General features: G+C 30.6%; 1 protein-coding gene across 3 annotated transcripts in view; it reads left to right on the top strand.

Moving 5' to 3' along the window:
• Positions 1-1,412: 1,412 nt before the first annotated feature.
• Positions 1,413-16,955, top strand: part of kibra (WW and C2 domain containing protein kibra) — a 58,886-nt gene continuing 43,343 nt past the window's right edge. For all 3 annotated transcript variants that reach the window (XR_013879798.1, XM_080161281.1, XM_080161282.1), the window contains exon 1: positions 1,413-1,959. Coding sequence is in view for 2 of the 3 variants with exons in the window: in XM_080161281.1 (XP_080017407.1) it covers positions 1,679-1,959 (281 nt within the window). In the remaining variant the exon portion in view is untranslated. The remainder of the gene's footprint in view (positions 1,960-16,955) is intronic.

The raw sequence follows: 16,955 nt of genomic DNA on the forward strand, positions 1-16,955 counted from the left end.
TAATTAAGTCCTAAAAATGTATGTATGTCCATAAACATTTTCTTGTATTAAGAAGTTTTTCGACAAATTCACTAACAATTTTGCTTTGACTCTTATTCATTTATATTCTGATTATTCAATTCTGACACTATACAAGTGTTAATGTCCGTTTGTCCTACCGTTTCAGAGCTTCGCTTTTATGGAAGTTGTCATCCTTGTTTTTTTATAAATTGCTTTAAATCATTCTAGATTCTAGGGGCGCTGGGTACCCCTACTTTTATAGAGAAATTTAATTCTAAGTGGCGTGATATTATTGTATTTTTAAAAGCGAAGATTTTCTATAATTGGTCGGTTAGTCCGACCGTAACGGATAGCTTTTTCCGTCAGTTTATGTATGTTAGAATTGTCCTATCGATTTCAAACTTTGCATGATGATTCCTGTAGTAGTTAGGTACGGTTTAGAAAGCGTACCAACTCTACAATTGTTACCAGAATGTCCGTACGTTCATTTTTAACATGTTGATTTTTTTTTCTTTTTAACAACAATTTTTTATATGATAAAATCATCCGATTGAGCTGATTTTAGGATTTCTGATTCCTATTATAACAAGGTATAATATTTTAAGCGAAGCATCTCTGTAAACAAGTCTTAATAATGTCATGTGTCCTTAAACAGAATTCTGTATTTAAGAAGTTTTGCAACAAATTTACGTATAATTTTGTCAAAACTTATATAATTATATTTTGTATACTCAGTTCTGACACTATACAAGAGCTAATGTTCGGTTGTCCTACCGTTTCAGAGCTTCGCTTTTATGGATGTTATCATCCTTATTTTTATTAAAAATCACGAAACCTATTGGTAAAACATTATATGGTAACAAAAATACTTCAAAGCTTAATTAATTTCAATTATGTATTTGATTTTTTTTAAATTTTATTTTGCTTATGCTTTGTCCTTCAAAAAATTAATTTTGAGTCTAAGTCTTTAAATATGAGTCAGCTAGTCTAAAAAGCTGACTAAGGTCAAATTGCAATAACAGCGAAAAATATCCGTCTTAGAAGGGGTTAGTGGTTGCAGAATGAGAGGTGGGAATAGGTGACAAAGGGTAGAGAAGAGGGCTATAGCTGATGGGGTACTGTGACGTCACGGGAATTTATGGCGCGGCACGACCTACGTAAATATGCCTACTGAACGGGCAGGCCAACCGTTTTATAAATTCAATTCCCCTTATGTAAAATACTGCTCAAAATATTAAAACTTTTTGCCTCTAAAATTTGCTGAAAATAGTTTTATTATGAAAACGAGAAGGGTTAATAGGTAAAATAATCATTATGTTATGATTTATTGGTGGGGAATTTTTTAGTTCTTAAAATCATTGGAATGCGGAGAAAGGGGAAATTTGTTTTTGAGACTTGGCCGCACTGAGCTATTAGTTACTAGTTTACCTCAAATCTTTATGCAGTGAGGAGACTGAAAGTTTCAATTATACATCAAAACATAGGTTATAGTGTTTTTGTAAATAATAAATTGTACAAATATACACACAGCTTAATAATGTGGCAAAAGTTAAACGTGATCATTTAAAAATTCCATAAAGTGGCCTACTCTGTTTTACCAGGTTAAAAAGAAATAAATGGTTAGATTCAAATTAAATATTTGCATCGGCGGTTTTCTTAGCCGCCGAACGTGATTTCTATGCCCCGAGCCTGCCTGAGCAGCAGCAGCTCTCCCGGGCAGCAGACAAACATCAGCAGCCACCCGTCGCTGGCTGGTAGCACCAGTCATATCTACAACAACCAGTTGAATCAGTCCTATTCAACGTCATCCGTCGGCGATTTAACGACAAATACCGTTGTCAGCGAGGGTAGCGATCTGCCGTTACCGAGAGGATGGGATTTGGGGCGTGATTATGACGGGAATGTTTACTATATTGACCATAATAATCACGCCACGACTTGGGTAGATCCCAGAGATAGGTAAGCCATTTTTTTTGCGTACTTTCAATATTATTTAACATTTTTTTTCAATAGCTATGTCTGTCGTAATCTAGTTGGACTTTTACCAATTTTCTATGTAAGGGTGTTAACTTTGGCCCGTCAATATTGACTAATGCCAAATATTAAGCTTTTCTGATTATCTTGAAGTAAATGCTCAATTGGTTACATACGAATGTTATTAAATGCTCATTCGCTATATTTAGTTAATACTAGCTGCTGCGCCCCTAGTTTTATTGGGATTTGTTATAGGATAAGAAAATAGCCTTAAATCAATATTAGTTGGTGTATAAGTTTTCTCCGGGAAAATTTAATTCAACAATCAGCCGTTTTCGTTATCTTTTGCTACAAACCAAAACCTTTACTATTTTAAACTTTATATTTGATTTTTCGCTCCTAGCCTCTAGGAGAGGGTGTTTGATATCTAGAAAGTAGCCTAAATCCACCCAAAAACATTAAACATTTAAAATTATAAAGACTACCGAGTATTGCATATTTTTATAAAAGACATTTAAGGTCCTATTTATATTAATTTTGACAGCCAATTTGTAATTGGGAATATTCTAATATTATCTGCGTTAATCTTTGTTGATTTTTTTTTTCATACCTATGAATCTTTTAAAAATATTGCGATAATATTTTATGCCATGTAAAAAGATAGGTAGAGAAGAAAGATTTTGGTTCTTAGAATTATTAATTTGAGAGGGACTTGGCCAAATAATATATCCAGAAGAGAGAGAGAGAGATGGATAGATGTTCTTAACCTGTTTTGCGTGTGTTAGAGTACCTATAGCACAATGTATGTTCATTTATTATAACCAAAGAATATTTATTTGTCGATTTTTTTAACATAAAAATGTTTTAGAATTTGTTGCAAAAGATTTTTAAGATTTTTTAAGTTTAGAACATTTTTTTATTTTGTAGATTTTCTTATATTTTTATTTGGAACATTTTTTGTTGTTGTTTTTAGGGATTTCTTGCAGAAGAGAGATTTAGAAAAGGGATTTCTGGGGAGGGGGGGGGGGGTGAAGGAGTTAATGATAGGAGGTGAAGGGTGGGTGCCCTTGCCAATTGCGGGGAGGGACTCGTGAGAATTTTTTGGGGGTAGATGGGAATTAAGGGGCAGGGATGGAAAGAATGCCAGAGGGCTAGCAGTTGCCAAATGGTTTTTACACATTTTTTTGACATTTGGACTTATCATAATTGGTACCATTTATTTGCCCTTCAAAAAATCAAACTGAAATAACTTTGATTGAATTTAACACCTTAAGAATTTAAATGTTTTTATTAAACATCAAAGCTCAATCAACCCATTTTTAAAATTTGATGTAGTTGCTCAAATTAAGAAGATAAATTGAAAGATTAAAAGTGATTTAGCCATAACTTTATTGGTTTAAAAGTACCTATGTAAAAAATATTTTTTTTGATTGATTAAAATCATCTAAAATATGATCTAATCGTTGACTGAAAAACGAGGATTTAAAACAACATTAATATTTTTCAGTTTTACCCATTTAAAGTTGACATTTGAATTTCTAGTTTATTTCTAAACTGCAATAATAAAATTTTAAAAACATTAACAAGTACGATTCAAAGTAGTGTAGCGATAACATGACAACAATATAAGCTCTATTTGTCAATAAATAATTGGATATGTTATTCTTGTTAGTTAGTTTATTTAATCTAAAAATTCTTTAAATTTTGTCAAATAGCAATAAAGTTACATTCGTAATTATTGTATTTATTTTTTATTAATTCGTAATTATTAGAACCCTTGGATGTACAGACGGAAAAATTCTATAAATAGAGTAGCTACGCGGCTATAAATTCAAGCAACGAAAAAGTTTATTTTGTTAATAGTCATTAGTAGTACGTAAATAATTCATCAGCTTAAAAATGACAACTCATTGTGTTAATTAAAATATGTGTTGTCTATCTAGTTTAATAAAATTAGACTGTAAATGTAAAGTCAATTAAAATAAATTTAGATTTGTTTGTGAATTAGATATTATGTAACAGTTCGGGTACCTATGGATAAACCTTATAAAGAAGAATGATTCAAAATTATAAATCATTCTATTTTTATTTTAATTCTTATATCACCCAAATTATTGTTATCAATCTATCGGCACGTCTAGATTAATTTAACAGTTTTCACACAGACCTAAGAAATTTTCTAAATTCTTGTGTTGGCCTTATTTGGTGTGTCACACTGCTTGCTGCCTCTACCCTTATAGGGCCAATTTTGAACTTTTCTTCATTCATCCATTCATTCTAAATGTTCAATTATGGTATAACCATCTATCTACGATGAAAAGATAGTCCAATTTTTTGGCTTTAGAAATTAAAATATTTTGGATATAAACAAGAATATCATTAATCTTATTACGAATGATCGATTGTTTTAGTACTTCAAATCTTAAAGACAGATTTTGTCTCTCGTAGCACAGAATAAATAGGATGGGATTCAAATCTATTAAGCATAAATTTTCTTTTCTTATTCATACATTTACAAGATTTAAACAAATAAAAATGTAGTTTTATATTTTAACATGTCAATGAAATGAGCCTTTTGGCAACCGTGTTATTGGGAGATGGCAAGAGAGAGAGAGAGTGAGTATAACAGTGAGTCCTCTAGCGGAAAATATGCAAGTTATTATAGGGAGACTTAGTATAGGGCCTGTGCGCGTAGACTAATACTACATCTCCTCCCTCTTTTATGGAAGTGTAGCAGGCCCCCTCCTCCCCCCACATTATGTATGTGTCCATACCATCTATATGTGTATAGCCTATCTCACTCTCTTTCTCTTTTTCTACAACTTCTGCTGCGTGTGTGTGTGTGTGTGTGTGTGAGTGAGAGAGTTTAATATTTCTTATGTATTTATACATAAAGTGGATCTATGTATGATTATGAATGCGTATATTTAGACAATGTGGGTCGTCCTATTATAGGCCAGTTATTTTTTCATATCTTAACCAACTATTCCCAAAAAATAACCTCGAATTACTATGATAGAAGACTTACGAAATCAATCCCCTTTTTTGTCTGACCCATTTTAGATCAAATTGGTAGATTTTATTACTGGTTTTAAAAATTCTCACACAGCTTGCTTGGGAAAACGATATCCTACCAACGCAATAGCCATAAAAACAGATTATATTGAAATATTCGAAATCTTTCTTTTACATTTTTGGCTACCTAGAAATGAATTTGTGAAATGTACTCAAAACTATCTAATACCTACCTAATGGTTTAGGTTTTTTCTTTATTCTTTCAATAGGTATTTATTTTGATGTATTTTTTTGTCCTTGTTTTATAAACATTCCAATGATTTGATTTTATTTTTGTGTACTGTTTCGCTCCATGATTTCCAACCTTACAAATTTTTGGCAGATTTCCATTTGAAAATATTTATTATTTCATTACGCAATATATTGGGATTTTTTATTTTATTTTATTTTACAACACATTTGATAATTTTTTATTAGCGCAGTTATAAGATAAAAACATTTTTGTCAGTATGTCCGTAAATAACACAAAGATATTGTCTTTTCTTTTTTCTCCTTAGGAAGACCGGACTATAAAGTGATATTTTGATTTAATTTGGTACCTTAATATTCAGGGATCTAGAGGGATAAGATAAGACAATGGACGATAAAGAGAGGGGAAGGTTTCTGGTAGAATCCGCAAAGGTGTTTGTTTAAGGCTTAAAAATAATGGAAGAACGATAATTTTCACTAAATATGTGTATTTCTTATTGAAAAAAAATAAAGACAAAAAAAATTTAAAAAGTTAACATAAATTTTTATCGTTCTACTACTGTTTTTAACTTATAACACATACCTAACCTTTACGGATTTTACCAGAAACCTACACCTCTCTTGATATACATTCTCAATGATGATGAACAAAATTATTACTTCTTTTGATTTAATTTATTTGATGAAAAGTTTGGACACTGATATATTGAAGAAACCAACCAAGCTTTAATATTAATCCCCAAAGTTGTAGCCAGCGAATGTCATAGCGTATAACTTCCCTCCCACCCAAAAGATATCTTAACTTTTACTGTATTTTTAAAATCTTGTATAGATATTATTTTAGCTTTTTATTGCTGCTATGTTTCAGTCAATATTTTAATAAGATAAATAAATTTAGTAACTAATTAAAAATAGAAGCATATTGGTAAGGCGTCCCCTATTTTAATTAGATATTTGTTAGGACCACCTGCCTTTTTACTTAAACCTCCCCTATTTTTTTTACTTTTTCTATGATAAAACATTTCAGTGCTTAAAAACCAGATGGCCTATGCTATAGTTTATTTTTATCATCTAGGTTTTTTGATTACTTGAAAAATGGGGTATTATATTCTAATTGTTTCACATTTTCAGCATTTTTTGAACGTTACTCATTTCACGATAAGATGGCTAAAATTATTGTTAACTCATCAAATAACTTGACTCACTGAGACCTTTACCTGACCTTATAAAGAGAGTAGCTTCTTTTTAAGTAGTTCTTGTCCACAATTAAAATATAGTTAAAAAAGGATTTCCTCATTTTTTGACGGAATTTAAGTTTGAATGAACAATAATATCTATTGATTTATGGACATTGCCAGCCAAAATTTAGATTATACATATTTACAATGTTAAGTACCTGTTCATACTACTTCTAATAATGTACATAATTGTCCTGTTTTTCTTATATAAATAATGAATTCAGAATGACGAAAAGCAAAAGAATTTTAGGTCCTTACCTAATGAACAACTTGAGAAAGTAAGAAAAAAACATCAAAGGTATGAGAAATTTGTTGAGAAAACTTGGATACATATGGGGGAAAGATTAAAAGAAAAACAATTTCTAAGGAATTTTTGTGCCTTCATGATTATTTTTTAGGCTTGTGGTGATTTTTCTCTAGAAATAACGATTATGTTCTCAAAAGAAACAACAAAAACTATGATATAAGTTAATACCTAGTAAACTTTAATCCAGTTTATGAAAATTCAAAACAATAAAATGTCCTTTGCTTAAATTTGTTGACCATCAACCTGCACTCTTAACTTATAAAACTCGTTTCTAGACCCTACGGGGGCTTTAACTCGTATTTGGGTACCATCCCCGCGGTGCTCTCGTAACCTTAAATAAGCATTAAAAGTACCATTAAAAAAAAAGTTTTATTGTGGTTCATATGCGATATGATGGGGAACTGCTTAATAAATATTAAATGTTTAAAAAAATGCGAATCGTTTTGAACTGCGAGAAGCTGCGCAGTATCTACGGACTTTTAGAAAATGTGCAAAATTATTCTTTATTCAAATTACATCTAGAAACACTAAAATGAAAATCTGTCACATACACAAATATTTACTGCACACCCAATTTAACATGAAACTGTGTTTACCTTTAAAGAACTGGGCTTTACTTCAAAGAAAAAATGTTGAGTAACTCAGGTTTTTTTTGTAAAAAAGTCATCAATACCAAAATGCATATTCCCTGAAAAACAGAGCCCATACTAACGTCTATAGCTAAGTACTCTAAGCTAAAATATCATTACTTGATTTTCTACTTGTAGGAATTTTTTCTTAAGAAAATATAAGATGCACACTTACGTGTAGTTTTCAGTTTCTTAGTGTGTGTGTGTTTGTGTGTGTGTATGAGTGTGTCTGTGTTGTTTAATATTTGGGAATGTTAAACTGTATGGGAATCCCCAAGTTTACTGCTCTTGATCTTATAGCAAAGGAGTATACCTAGATGTTTTTTTAAAAATCCTTAGAGGTTTATTGTTTAATTTTTAAAATTAAAGGTTCTATGAAGTTTATTTTATGATTTAAACTTCTTAGGTAAAAATTAGATTAAAGTTAATTTAATACCAAAAGACCTCACGGATTTTCAGTAAAATATAGGGTAAGGGGGGGGAAATTTCGGTTTTTTTTCGGTTTTTTTGAAAAAAAATGGGGTAAATATTAATATTTTCAAATGAAACCAAGACCAGTAGAAAGCTTACGGAAAGGACTATCAGGTCCTAAAAGGATATTATCCTAGGACTTTTAGAAGTTGGCCGAAATTGACTGCAAAAAAGTTACCGATATTTCCCCACCACCGGGGGAAATATCGGTAATTTTTTTCAACCTAAAAAAAATCGATGAAAAACGGCCAAACGGCCAGTCGAACATAAATAATCATAAGTAGTATAGGTTATAGGGATTATCCACAAAAAGTTTCATAATGATCGGACTATTCCTTCTATGTTAAAAATGAATTTTTTGAAAGACGCGAATTTTCGATTTTTTTTTCGAAAAATTTTTTTTAAAAAACTTAAAATTAATATAAGAAAAAAACGTATTTTATTACTTTTTAGGCCTGATCCTAAAAAAGCTCACATTGAACTATAGATTTAGCCCAAAAAACATGAAAATTGATTAAAAATTGACCTCAAAAATTGAATTTGAAGCAAAAGTGTCATCTTTGTAAAAAATCTTGACTACATTTTAACCTTAAAAAAATCGATGAAAAAAGGCCAAACGACCAAACAAGCGTAATAAATCATAATTAGTATAGGTGATTGGGATTAACCACAAAAAAATTCATAAAGATCGGACTATTCCTCCTATGTCAAAAATATTTTTTTTCAAAGGACCAGAAATTTTGATTTTTTCCTCGCAAAAATTTGATTCAAAAAATAAAATTAATTTTTTTGTTTGTTTTTTATCTGTTCTATTCATTTTTAGGCCTAATTCTTAAAAAGTCCATATGGAATAATAGATTTGACAAAAGAAAACATGAAAACATGACCTTAAAAGTTGAATTTTAATTTCTTTTGAAATTACCGATTTTTCCCCCGGCGCCAACTTTGGTCATTTTTGAAAAAAATATTAACCCGATTTTAAAGCTCTCAACGGATTTGGAAAAAGCGGGCAATTTCTAGTTCAAAAAGTTTTTCAGATCAGCTCTAGGGCTTACCAATTTTTTTGTAGGTCGATCTTTACACACCTACTAAAAAATTTTTTGAAAAAAAAAATTTTTCGTCCGACTTTGAGACCCAATAAGTACCCTTAATATTCATCTCACAAAAAATTCATTTTATACTTTTTTGTAGGCAATTTAATAAGGAACAAATTTGCTTTTATGTTTTTTTCTGTCATTTGAAAGGAACATGGAGAAAAAGGTCATTTAATGAAGGTAGGTCGAAATTACCGAGAATAGCCCCTTACCGAAACTTCCCCCCCCTTACCCTATTTGTGATAGTTAAAAATCACAATTTTATAGAAAATTATCAATATATTCAATTGATAGAAATCATGATTGTAAATATGCAGATATGGTAAAAATAGAGAAGACATAGGTAGGTACCTAGGTATGTTTCACAAGTTCAATTTTAAAGTCTTAATTTTAAAAAATCATACCTATACAAATAAAGATTCTACTTATTATCAGAAACAAATGTTCGTAATACTTGTTTTAAAAATATGTAGATTAGTCTACACTAATCGGTTTAATAGTACGAGTCTAAGAAAACATTATTAAGCCCAATTTAAAAGGAAATATGTAGATGCTAAAGTACGAAATAAAATATACCTATAGTCATTTCTAAAAGTACTAATTTCTTTGAAATCCTATATGACCTTCTTCTATCTATTTATTTTTCATGGAATAAAAAGCCTACAATATAAACTATTAGTAAGCATGTTAAAATATTACTTATAATTGTACCTTTAAATAAATGAATATTTTCGTTTATAATGTGTAAAACACTGCAATTAAACGCATAATAATTTTTAATTAGTTTTACAACTTTATATTTTTTCCCCGGAACTTTGATTATAAATTCCTAATAACATTCTGTATTTACATTATTTTTGTGTGTTAAACAGTAATTTAGTGATCGTTATGTTTACCCCCGTTTTGTTTGTACTAAAATACATTAAATTTTCTTTGGAATAAAATCACTGTTATGTAGGCTAGAATTTGTTTGTTAAGATAAATGCACTGGAGTAAAAAGTCAATTTATTTTAGAAATATATTTCGATGAATTTTCACCTAGGTACTAGGTTAAGGGGGGGGGGGGAATTTCGGTTTTTTTAAAAAAAAAATGGGGTAAATATTAATATTTTCAAATGAAACCAAGACCAGTAGAAAGCTTACGGAAAGGACTATCAGATCCTAAAAGGACATTATCCTAGGACTTTTAGAAGTTGGCCGAAATTGACCGCAAAAAAGTTACCGATATTTCCCCACCACCGGGGGAAATATCGGTAATTTTTTTCAACCTAAAAAAAATCGATGAAAAACGGCCAAACGGCCAGTCGAACATAAATAATCATAATTAGTATAGGTTATAGGGATTATCCACAAAAAGTTTCATAATGATCGGACTATTCCTTCTATGTTAAAAATGAATTTTTTTGAAAGACGCGAATTTTCGATTTTTTTTTTCGAAAATTTTTTTTTAAAAAACTTAAAATTAATATAAGAAAAAAACGTATTTTATTACTTTTTAGGCCTGATCCTAAAAAAGCTCACATTGAACTATAGATTTAGCCCAAAAAACATGAAAATTGATTAAAAATTGACCTCAAAAATTGAATTTGAAGCTAAAGTGTCATCTTTGCAAAAAATCTTGACTACATTTTAACCTTAAAAAAATCGATGAAAAAAGGCCAAACGACCAAACAAGCGTAATAAATCATAATTAGTATAGGTGATTGGGATTAACCACAAAAAAATTCATGTCAAAAATATTTTTTTTTCATTTGACCAGAAATTTTGATTTTTTCCTCGCAAAATTTTGATTCAAAAAATAAAATTAATTTTTTTGTTTTTTATCTGTTCTATTCATTTTTAGGCCAAATTCTTAAAAAGTCCATATGGAATAATAGATTTGACAAAAGAAAACATGAAAACATGACCTTAAAAGTTGAATTTTAATTTCTTTTGAAATTACCGATTTTTCCCCCGGCGCCAACTTTGGTCATTTTTGAAAAAAATATTAACCCGATTTTAAAGCTCTCAACGGATTTGGAAAAAGCAGGCAATTTCTAGTTCAAAAAGTTTTTCAGATCAGCTCTAGGTCTTACCAATTTTTGTGTAGGTCGATCTTTACACACCTACTAAAAAATTTATGGAAAAAAAAAATTTTCGTCCGACTTTGAGACCCAATAAGTACCCTTAATATTCATCTCACAAAACATTTTATACTTTTTTGTAGGCAATTTAATAAGGAACAAATTTGCTTTTATGTTTTTTTCTGTCATTTGAAAGGAACATGGAGAAAAAGGTCATTTAATGAAGGTAGGTCGAAATTACCGAGAATAGCCCCTTACCGAAACTTCCCCCCCCCCCTTACCCTATACAGTCAAAATGATAAAAAATTTACATTAATATATGAGACAAATCCAACTATTTTTGGTTATTGAATGTGGAATTTAACTATCTCTTTCTTCCAGATTTGATAAATATTTATTATTTGTTTACTCATGATGTCAAATTATTTATTCATAATTAAATTATTCATTTGTATATCTACGGAATTTATTACTTTTGATTAAGATAAACTGTAGGGTAAGGGGGGGGAAGTTTCGGTAAGGGGCTATTCTCGGTAATTTCGACCTACCTTCATTAAATGACCTTTTTCTCCATGTTCCTTTCAAATGACAGAAAAAAACATAAAAGCAAATTTGTTCCTTATTAAATTGCCTACAAAAAAGTATAAAATGAATTTTTTGTGAGATGAATATTAAGGGTACTTATTGGGTCTCAAAGTCGGACGAAAAATTTTTTTTTTCCAAAAATTTTTTAGTAGGTGTGTAAAGATCGACCTACACAAAAATTGGTAAGACCTAGAGCTGATCTGAAAAACTTTTAGAACTAGAAATTGCCCGCTTTTTCCAAATCCGTTGAGAGCTTTAAAATCGGGTCAATATTTTTTTCAAAAATGACCAAAGTTGGCGCTGGGGGAAAAATCGGTAATTTCAAAAGAAATTAAAATTCAACTTTTAAGGTCATGTTTTCAGGTTTTCTTTTGTCAAATCTATTATTCCATATGGACTTTTTAAGAATTAGGCCTAAAAATGAATAGAACAGATAAAAAACAAAAAAAAAATTAATTTTATTTTTTGAATCAAAATTTTGCGAGGAAAAAATCAAAATTTCTGGTCCTTTGAAAAAAAAATATTTTTGACATAGGAGGAATAGTCCGATCTTTATGAATTTTTTTGTGGTTAATCCCAATCACCTATACTAATTATGATTTATTACGCTTGTTTGGTCGTTTGGCCTTTTTTCATCGATTTTTTTAAGGTTAAAATGTAGTCAAGATTTTTTGCAAAGATGACACTTTTGCTTCAAATTCAATTTTTGAGGTCAATTTTTAATCAATTTTCATGTTTTTTGGGCTAAATCTATAGTTCAATGTGAGCTTTTTTAGGATCAGGCCTAAAAAGTAATAAAATACGTTTTTTTCTTATATTAATTTTAAGTTTTTAAAAAAAAAAATTTCGAAAAAAAAAATCGAAAATTCGCGTCTTTCAAAACAATTCATTTTTAACATAGAAGGAATAGTCCGATCATTATGAAACTTTTTGTGGATAATCCCTATAACCTATACTAATTATGATTATTTATGTTCGACTGGCCGTTTGGCCGTTTTTCATCGATTTTTTTTAGGTTGAAAAAAATTACCGATATTTCCCCCGGTGGTGGGGAAATATCGGTAACTTTTTTGCGGTCAATTTCGGCCAACTTCTAAAAGTCCTAGGATAATGTCCTTTTAGGACCTGATAGTCCTTTCCGTAAGCTTTCTACTGGTCTTGGTTTCATTTGAAAATATTAATATTTACCCCATTTTTTTTCAAAAAAACGAAAAAAAACCGAAATTTCCCCCCCCTTACCCTAGTATTTGTTGTTAAGAGGAATTCTATGATTAAGTTAAATGTATAGCAGGTGTCCCATTTTTAGTAATTTTCGAAATGAGCAGCAATGATAATTGACATAAAAATAAGACAAGTCTCGTTCACAGGCGGACGAACAGATATTCCTTTATTACCTACAGAGTAGCCGCGCTAGAAGTAATAATGTATGGAAATATCTCAATTTTATTTGATTCAACAAAAGATTAAAATTCAAATGGATGACTTTTCAAATGCAGGCCTGGTCGTGGTAGAAACGAAACAGATTTTTGGACAAGGATAGTCTTTAACAAAATTATTTTGGTATTATCACTCAAAGTGCCAGTGTAGCACTGAACCTCCCCCCCCACCCCCCCTAGACCCTTATATATAAAATAAATTGAAAACAAGGGGAGGAGGTTAGTTTTTCGTTTTTGTATTTGTTACTTTATGTTAGAGTAGGCCAGGTTATGTTATATTGAGGACTTGGTAGCCCCGCAGGGTAGGGTCAGGGCAGAGCAGGCATAGGCCCAACAGGGGTTAGACTTAGGATTTAGGAAACCCTATTTTTAAAAAAAATTCTGGCACGTTTGAGGAAAACTCCCACCTTCCTCTCTCTTTGATTGTGCCATTAGTAGTCACAAAAATTGAAGTTCTAATAGAAATTTTTTTTTTTTTAAATAAGAATTTTAATAAAAACTGGTAATAACAACATTAAAAAATTTGTAATCATTTCTCTTTCCTTACAGTTATCAGATCTTTTGTGTGAAACAAGGTTTGGACATATCCCATTGATTTATTTAAATGCCAATCATGAATCAAATGTTTTTAACTATTTTCAAAATTTAAATGAAAATTTTTGAAAAGGCTTTTATTTTTCATGAGCTTGTATTGATTTCATTTAAGTTTATCGTTATGACTAAATTCTCTAATGTTTTATATGCTTTCCCGTCATTGTATGGCCCCGGCCCCAGGACCCCTAAAACAATAGCCTCTAAATTCATGTTTGTCTGTTTGTTGATTGATTTTAAAAGTTTAAAACATACCTATACCATTTAGATTGGGAAAATGTAATATTTGGTGATTGTTAACAATCTTAATTTTAACGTTAAAAATTAAGTTGATTTACACTAGGTATATTTTTCTGTAAATTACTTCAAATGTTTTTCTCTAGTCATTTGGTTTAAATGAATCATTTTTCAAGTGATATATATTCAAGATATATACCTAATCAAGATATTATACCTAAATTTCGAAATTCCAAATAAAAAAATTTTCAGCTTCGTAAAAAATCTTTTTTTGAACAAACCAACAAATGCAGTAAACCAAAATTTGGTAGAAAACGCCCCAAACATTGCTAATTGGAGCGTGATGGTGGTATTTATATTTCATTTGTTTAAACATTTTTTTTGTGCAATTAAAGTATTTGTAAATAGGTAGGTAGAATAGTTATTGATAGCATCGTATTATAGACAGCCTTCTGCGGTTATTGAAATGAAAATTTTAAAAGGGGGGGGGGGCGAAAGTGACACTTTTTGAAACCAAAACTAAAAGTCAACAAAGGAACTCAACTAAAAAAAAGAGTTACAGGTCTGAGATTTTGCATGGCAGTTGCTTTATAGGGGTAAAATATGGAACTGTGAAGAAACGGCGGTGCAACCGCCGAAAACCGCCGTTTCCCGCCGAATTTTTTTTTGCCTTTTCTCGGCGGTTTTCGGCGGTTGTGACGCCGTTTCTTCACAGTTCCATATTGTACCCCTATAAAGCAACTGCCATGCAAAATGTCAGACCTGTAACTCTTTTTTTAGTCGAGTTCCTTTGACTTTTAGTTTTGGTTTCAAAAAGTGTCACTTTCGCCTTCCCCCTTTAAACATTTTTTGTTAGCCTTGAGGGGCCTAACAAAACTGGTATTAATTGTTTGAGTTTTATTTTAATATTTGCGGAAAATTGACTGTACATTAGTTATATGATTTTTCAATGAATACGGTTCAGAAGCTATACTGGAAAATTATGTCTAAACCTTTATAAAATCAAAAAATCTACCTATCGTCCAGTTATTTATAAATACCTTCTTACAGATATAAAAATCTCTTTAAAATGTGATGTAACATTAAGTGTTTTATATTTATAGCCCTTGAGTAGTATGTTTACATTTTGTGTTTCAATAAAACCACGTTTAAGAACAACACATTAATTTTTTTAAAGACTTTTGTAATACATTTTGTCCAAAGTAATTTCTTCTTTAAAGACCACTTAAAATACTTAATTGGTTGGATGAAATGTGCACAACGGGTTATTTGTAGGGCTTAAACTAATTAGGAATTAGAAAAAGGGTTCAGAAAGAGGAATAAACAAAGATTGCATTTTATAAAAAAATACTTAACTGAAAAAAGCTAATAGTTATATTTGGTAGAATTTCAATTGTAGGCCAAAACTTTTTTAAGTGTCAAACAAATCAAATTCTTTATACCTAATCTTACATTTAAAATCGATTATGGAGCAGCTTTGCTTTTGAAAATGCGAAAAAACAAAACATTTTTTGGCAAATATCTGTTTGTGGCAAAATGATTCAGTTGCTAAGGAATGTCACAAAAATAGAACTCACCAGCCGTTTTTTTTTTCATTTGCCCTGTCCCCTTTTTACATGTCAACGGTGTTAGTTCGCCGTGCTTAAATTCCACCTCTTTTTTGTGCAATGCTTGTAGTGCGTTCATCCGTTTGTAAAGTCCATTCTATTTTTTTGCCTACCTGCCCCCTTTGCCCCCCACATTCCACAAATTCTCGCCCCCCACAACTCCCCCTTCCCTCCCCCCCGCCATTCCCAAGTTAAATTGTAATATCTAGCAGCTAAACATACCAACGTCTTTTTTGCCAAGAGAAAAATGTATACATAATAACCCCCCTTAATTTCTTTCCCCTCTTTACACTGTACGCCTCTTTTGTCCTCCCCCCCCCCCCCCACTCTACATTTATCTCTCTTTATTCCGAATTCTCACTATTAGACCCTGTTCTTACCTAACCCGATTGAAGTTCATTTACAATTACAAAAAAAATATAGGGGACAAAAATTCTTTAAAAATCTTCAAAGTCGATTTTGAAAAAATTGGGGTAAAATAATTTTTGGAAGATTTTTTCACAAATGCAGATGAATTATAAGCACGTTTTTGCTAACGTGGATATTTGGCGGGTTTTTGTGGACACTTGAACGAGTGAGTGCGCCGCATTCCAGGCATTTTTAGTGTTTATGTTGGGACTCTCAACTAAACATTTTTCTCTTTGTCTTTGTATACATATATATATATGTATTTTTATGTAGATATATACATATATGTACATATCTTGGAGGGGGAATTTTTCGCCTTTACAGAGTATTATGCATTTTTCAGTACCTAGTATTATAGATATAAGTCATGACTATTTGAATATCTTTCATGTTTAAGTAAAAAATTTCATTTTTCATGGCTTTTTAAAGTTATAAAGGCCATTATTGAAAACAAGAATTTATGTCTGAAAATGTCGAGAAAGAATTTAGAATTTTGCCCTTGTAAATTCTTTTCAAGTAAGAAAACTGTCAAAATCTTAAAGACTTATGGGGATGAAGAAAAAAAGGGAATGGGGATAATGGAGAAAGGGCAAAAAAAAGAGAGGTCGACTAAAACTTGAATTTCAAATATTTCAGTCTTATGCTTAAAAATGCAGGGATGGGGGTGAAAATTGAAAAGGGATGCTGGGGAACAAAAAAGGGGGCTGGGGTTGTTCTCACGCCCAAATTAACATCCTCCTACTTTTAGATCAAATTCCGCAAATATTTGGAGAAAATTCAAGTTTATTTTGTATTGTGATTTAAAATAGATACCTAAGTACCTAGATAAAGAGATTAATAATTATAAAACTTTAGAAATTAATTTTTAAAACAAAAAATGACAATTAAATCAAAACTTTTGAGCGCTAATTTAAGGAGGTTTTAGGCTTGTTCGGTTAGAGCCGCTACATATATTAATACTGTAGGTTCTTTTCATATTCATTAAGAATATTGAAGTATTACCTAGTAATTTTAACATTAACTATATGATGCATTTTACACTTTACAGTAA

The sequence above is a fragment of the Acartia tonsa genome, chromosome 5, assembly GCF_053477335.1.
Source record: "Acartia tonsa isolate MP-2025a chromosome 5, ASM5347733v1, whole genome shotgun sequence".
Lineage (NCBI taxonomy): Eukaryota > Metazoa > Arthropoda > Copepoda > Calanoida > Acartiidae > Acartia > Acartia tonsa.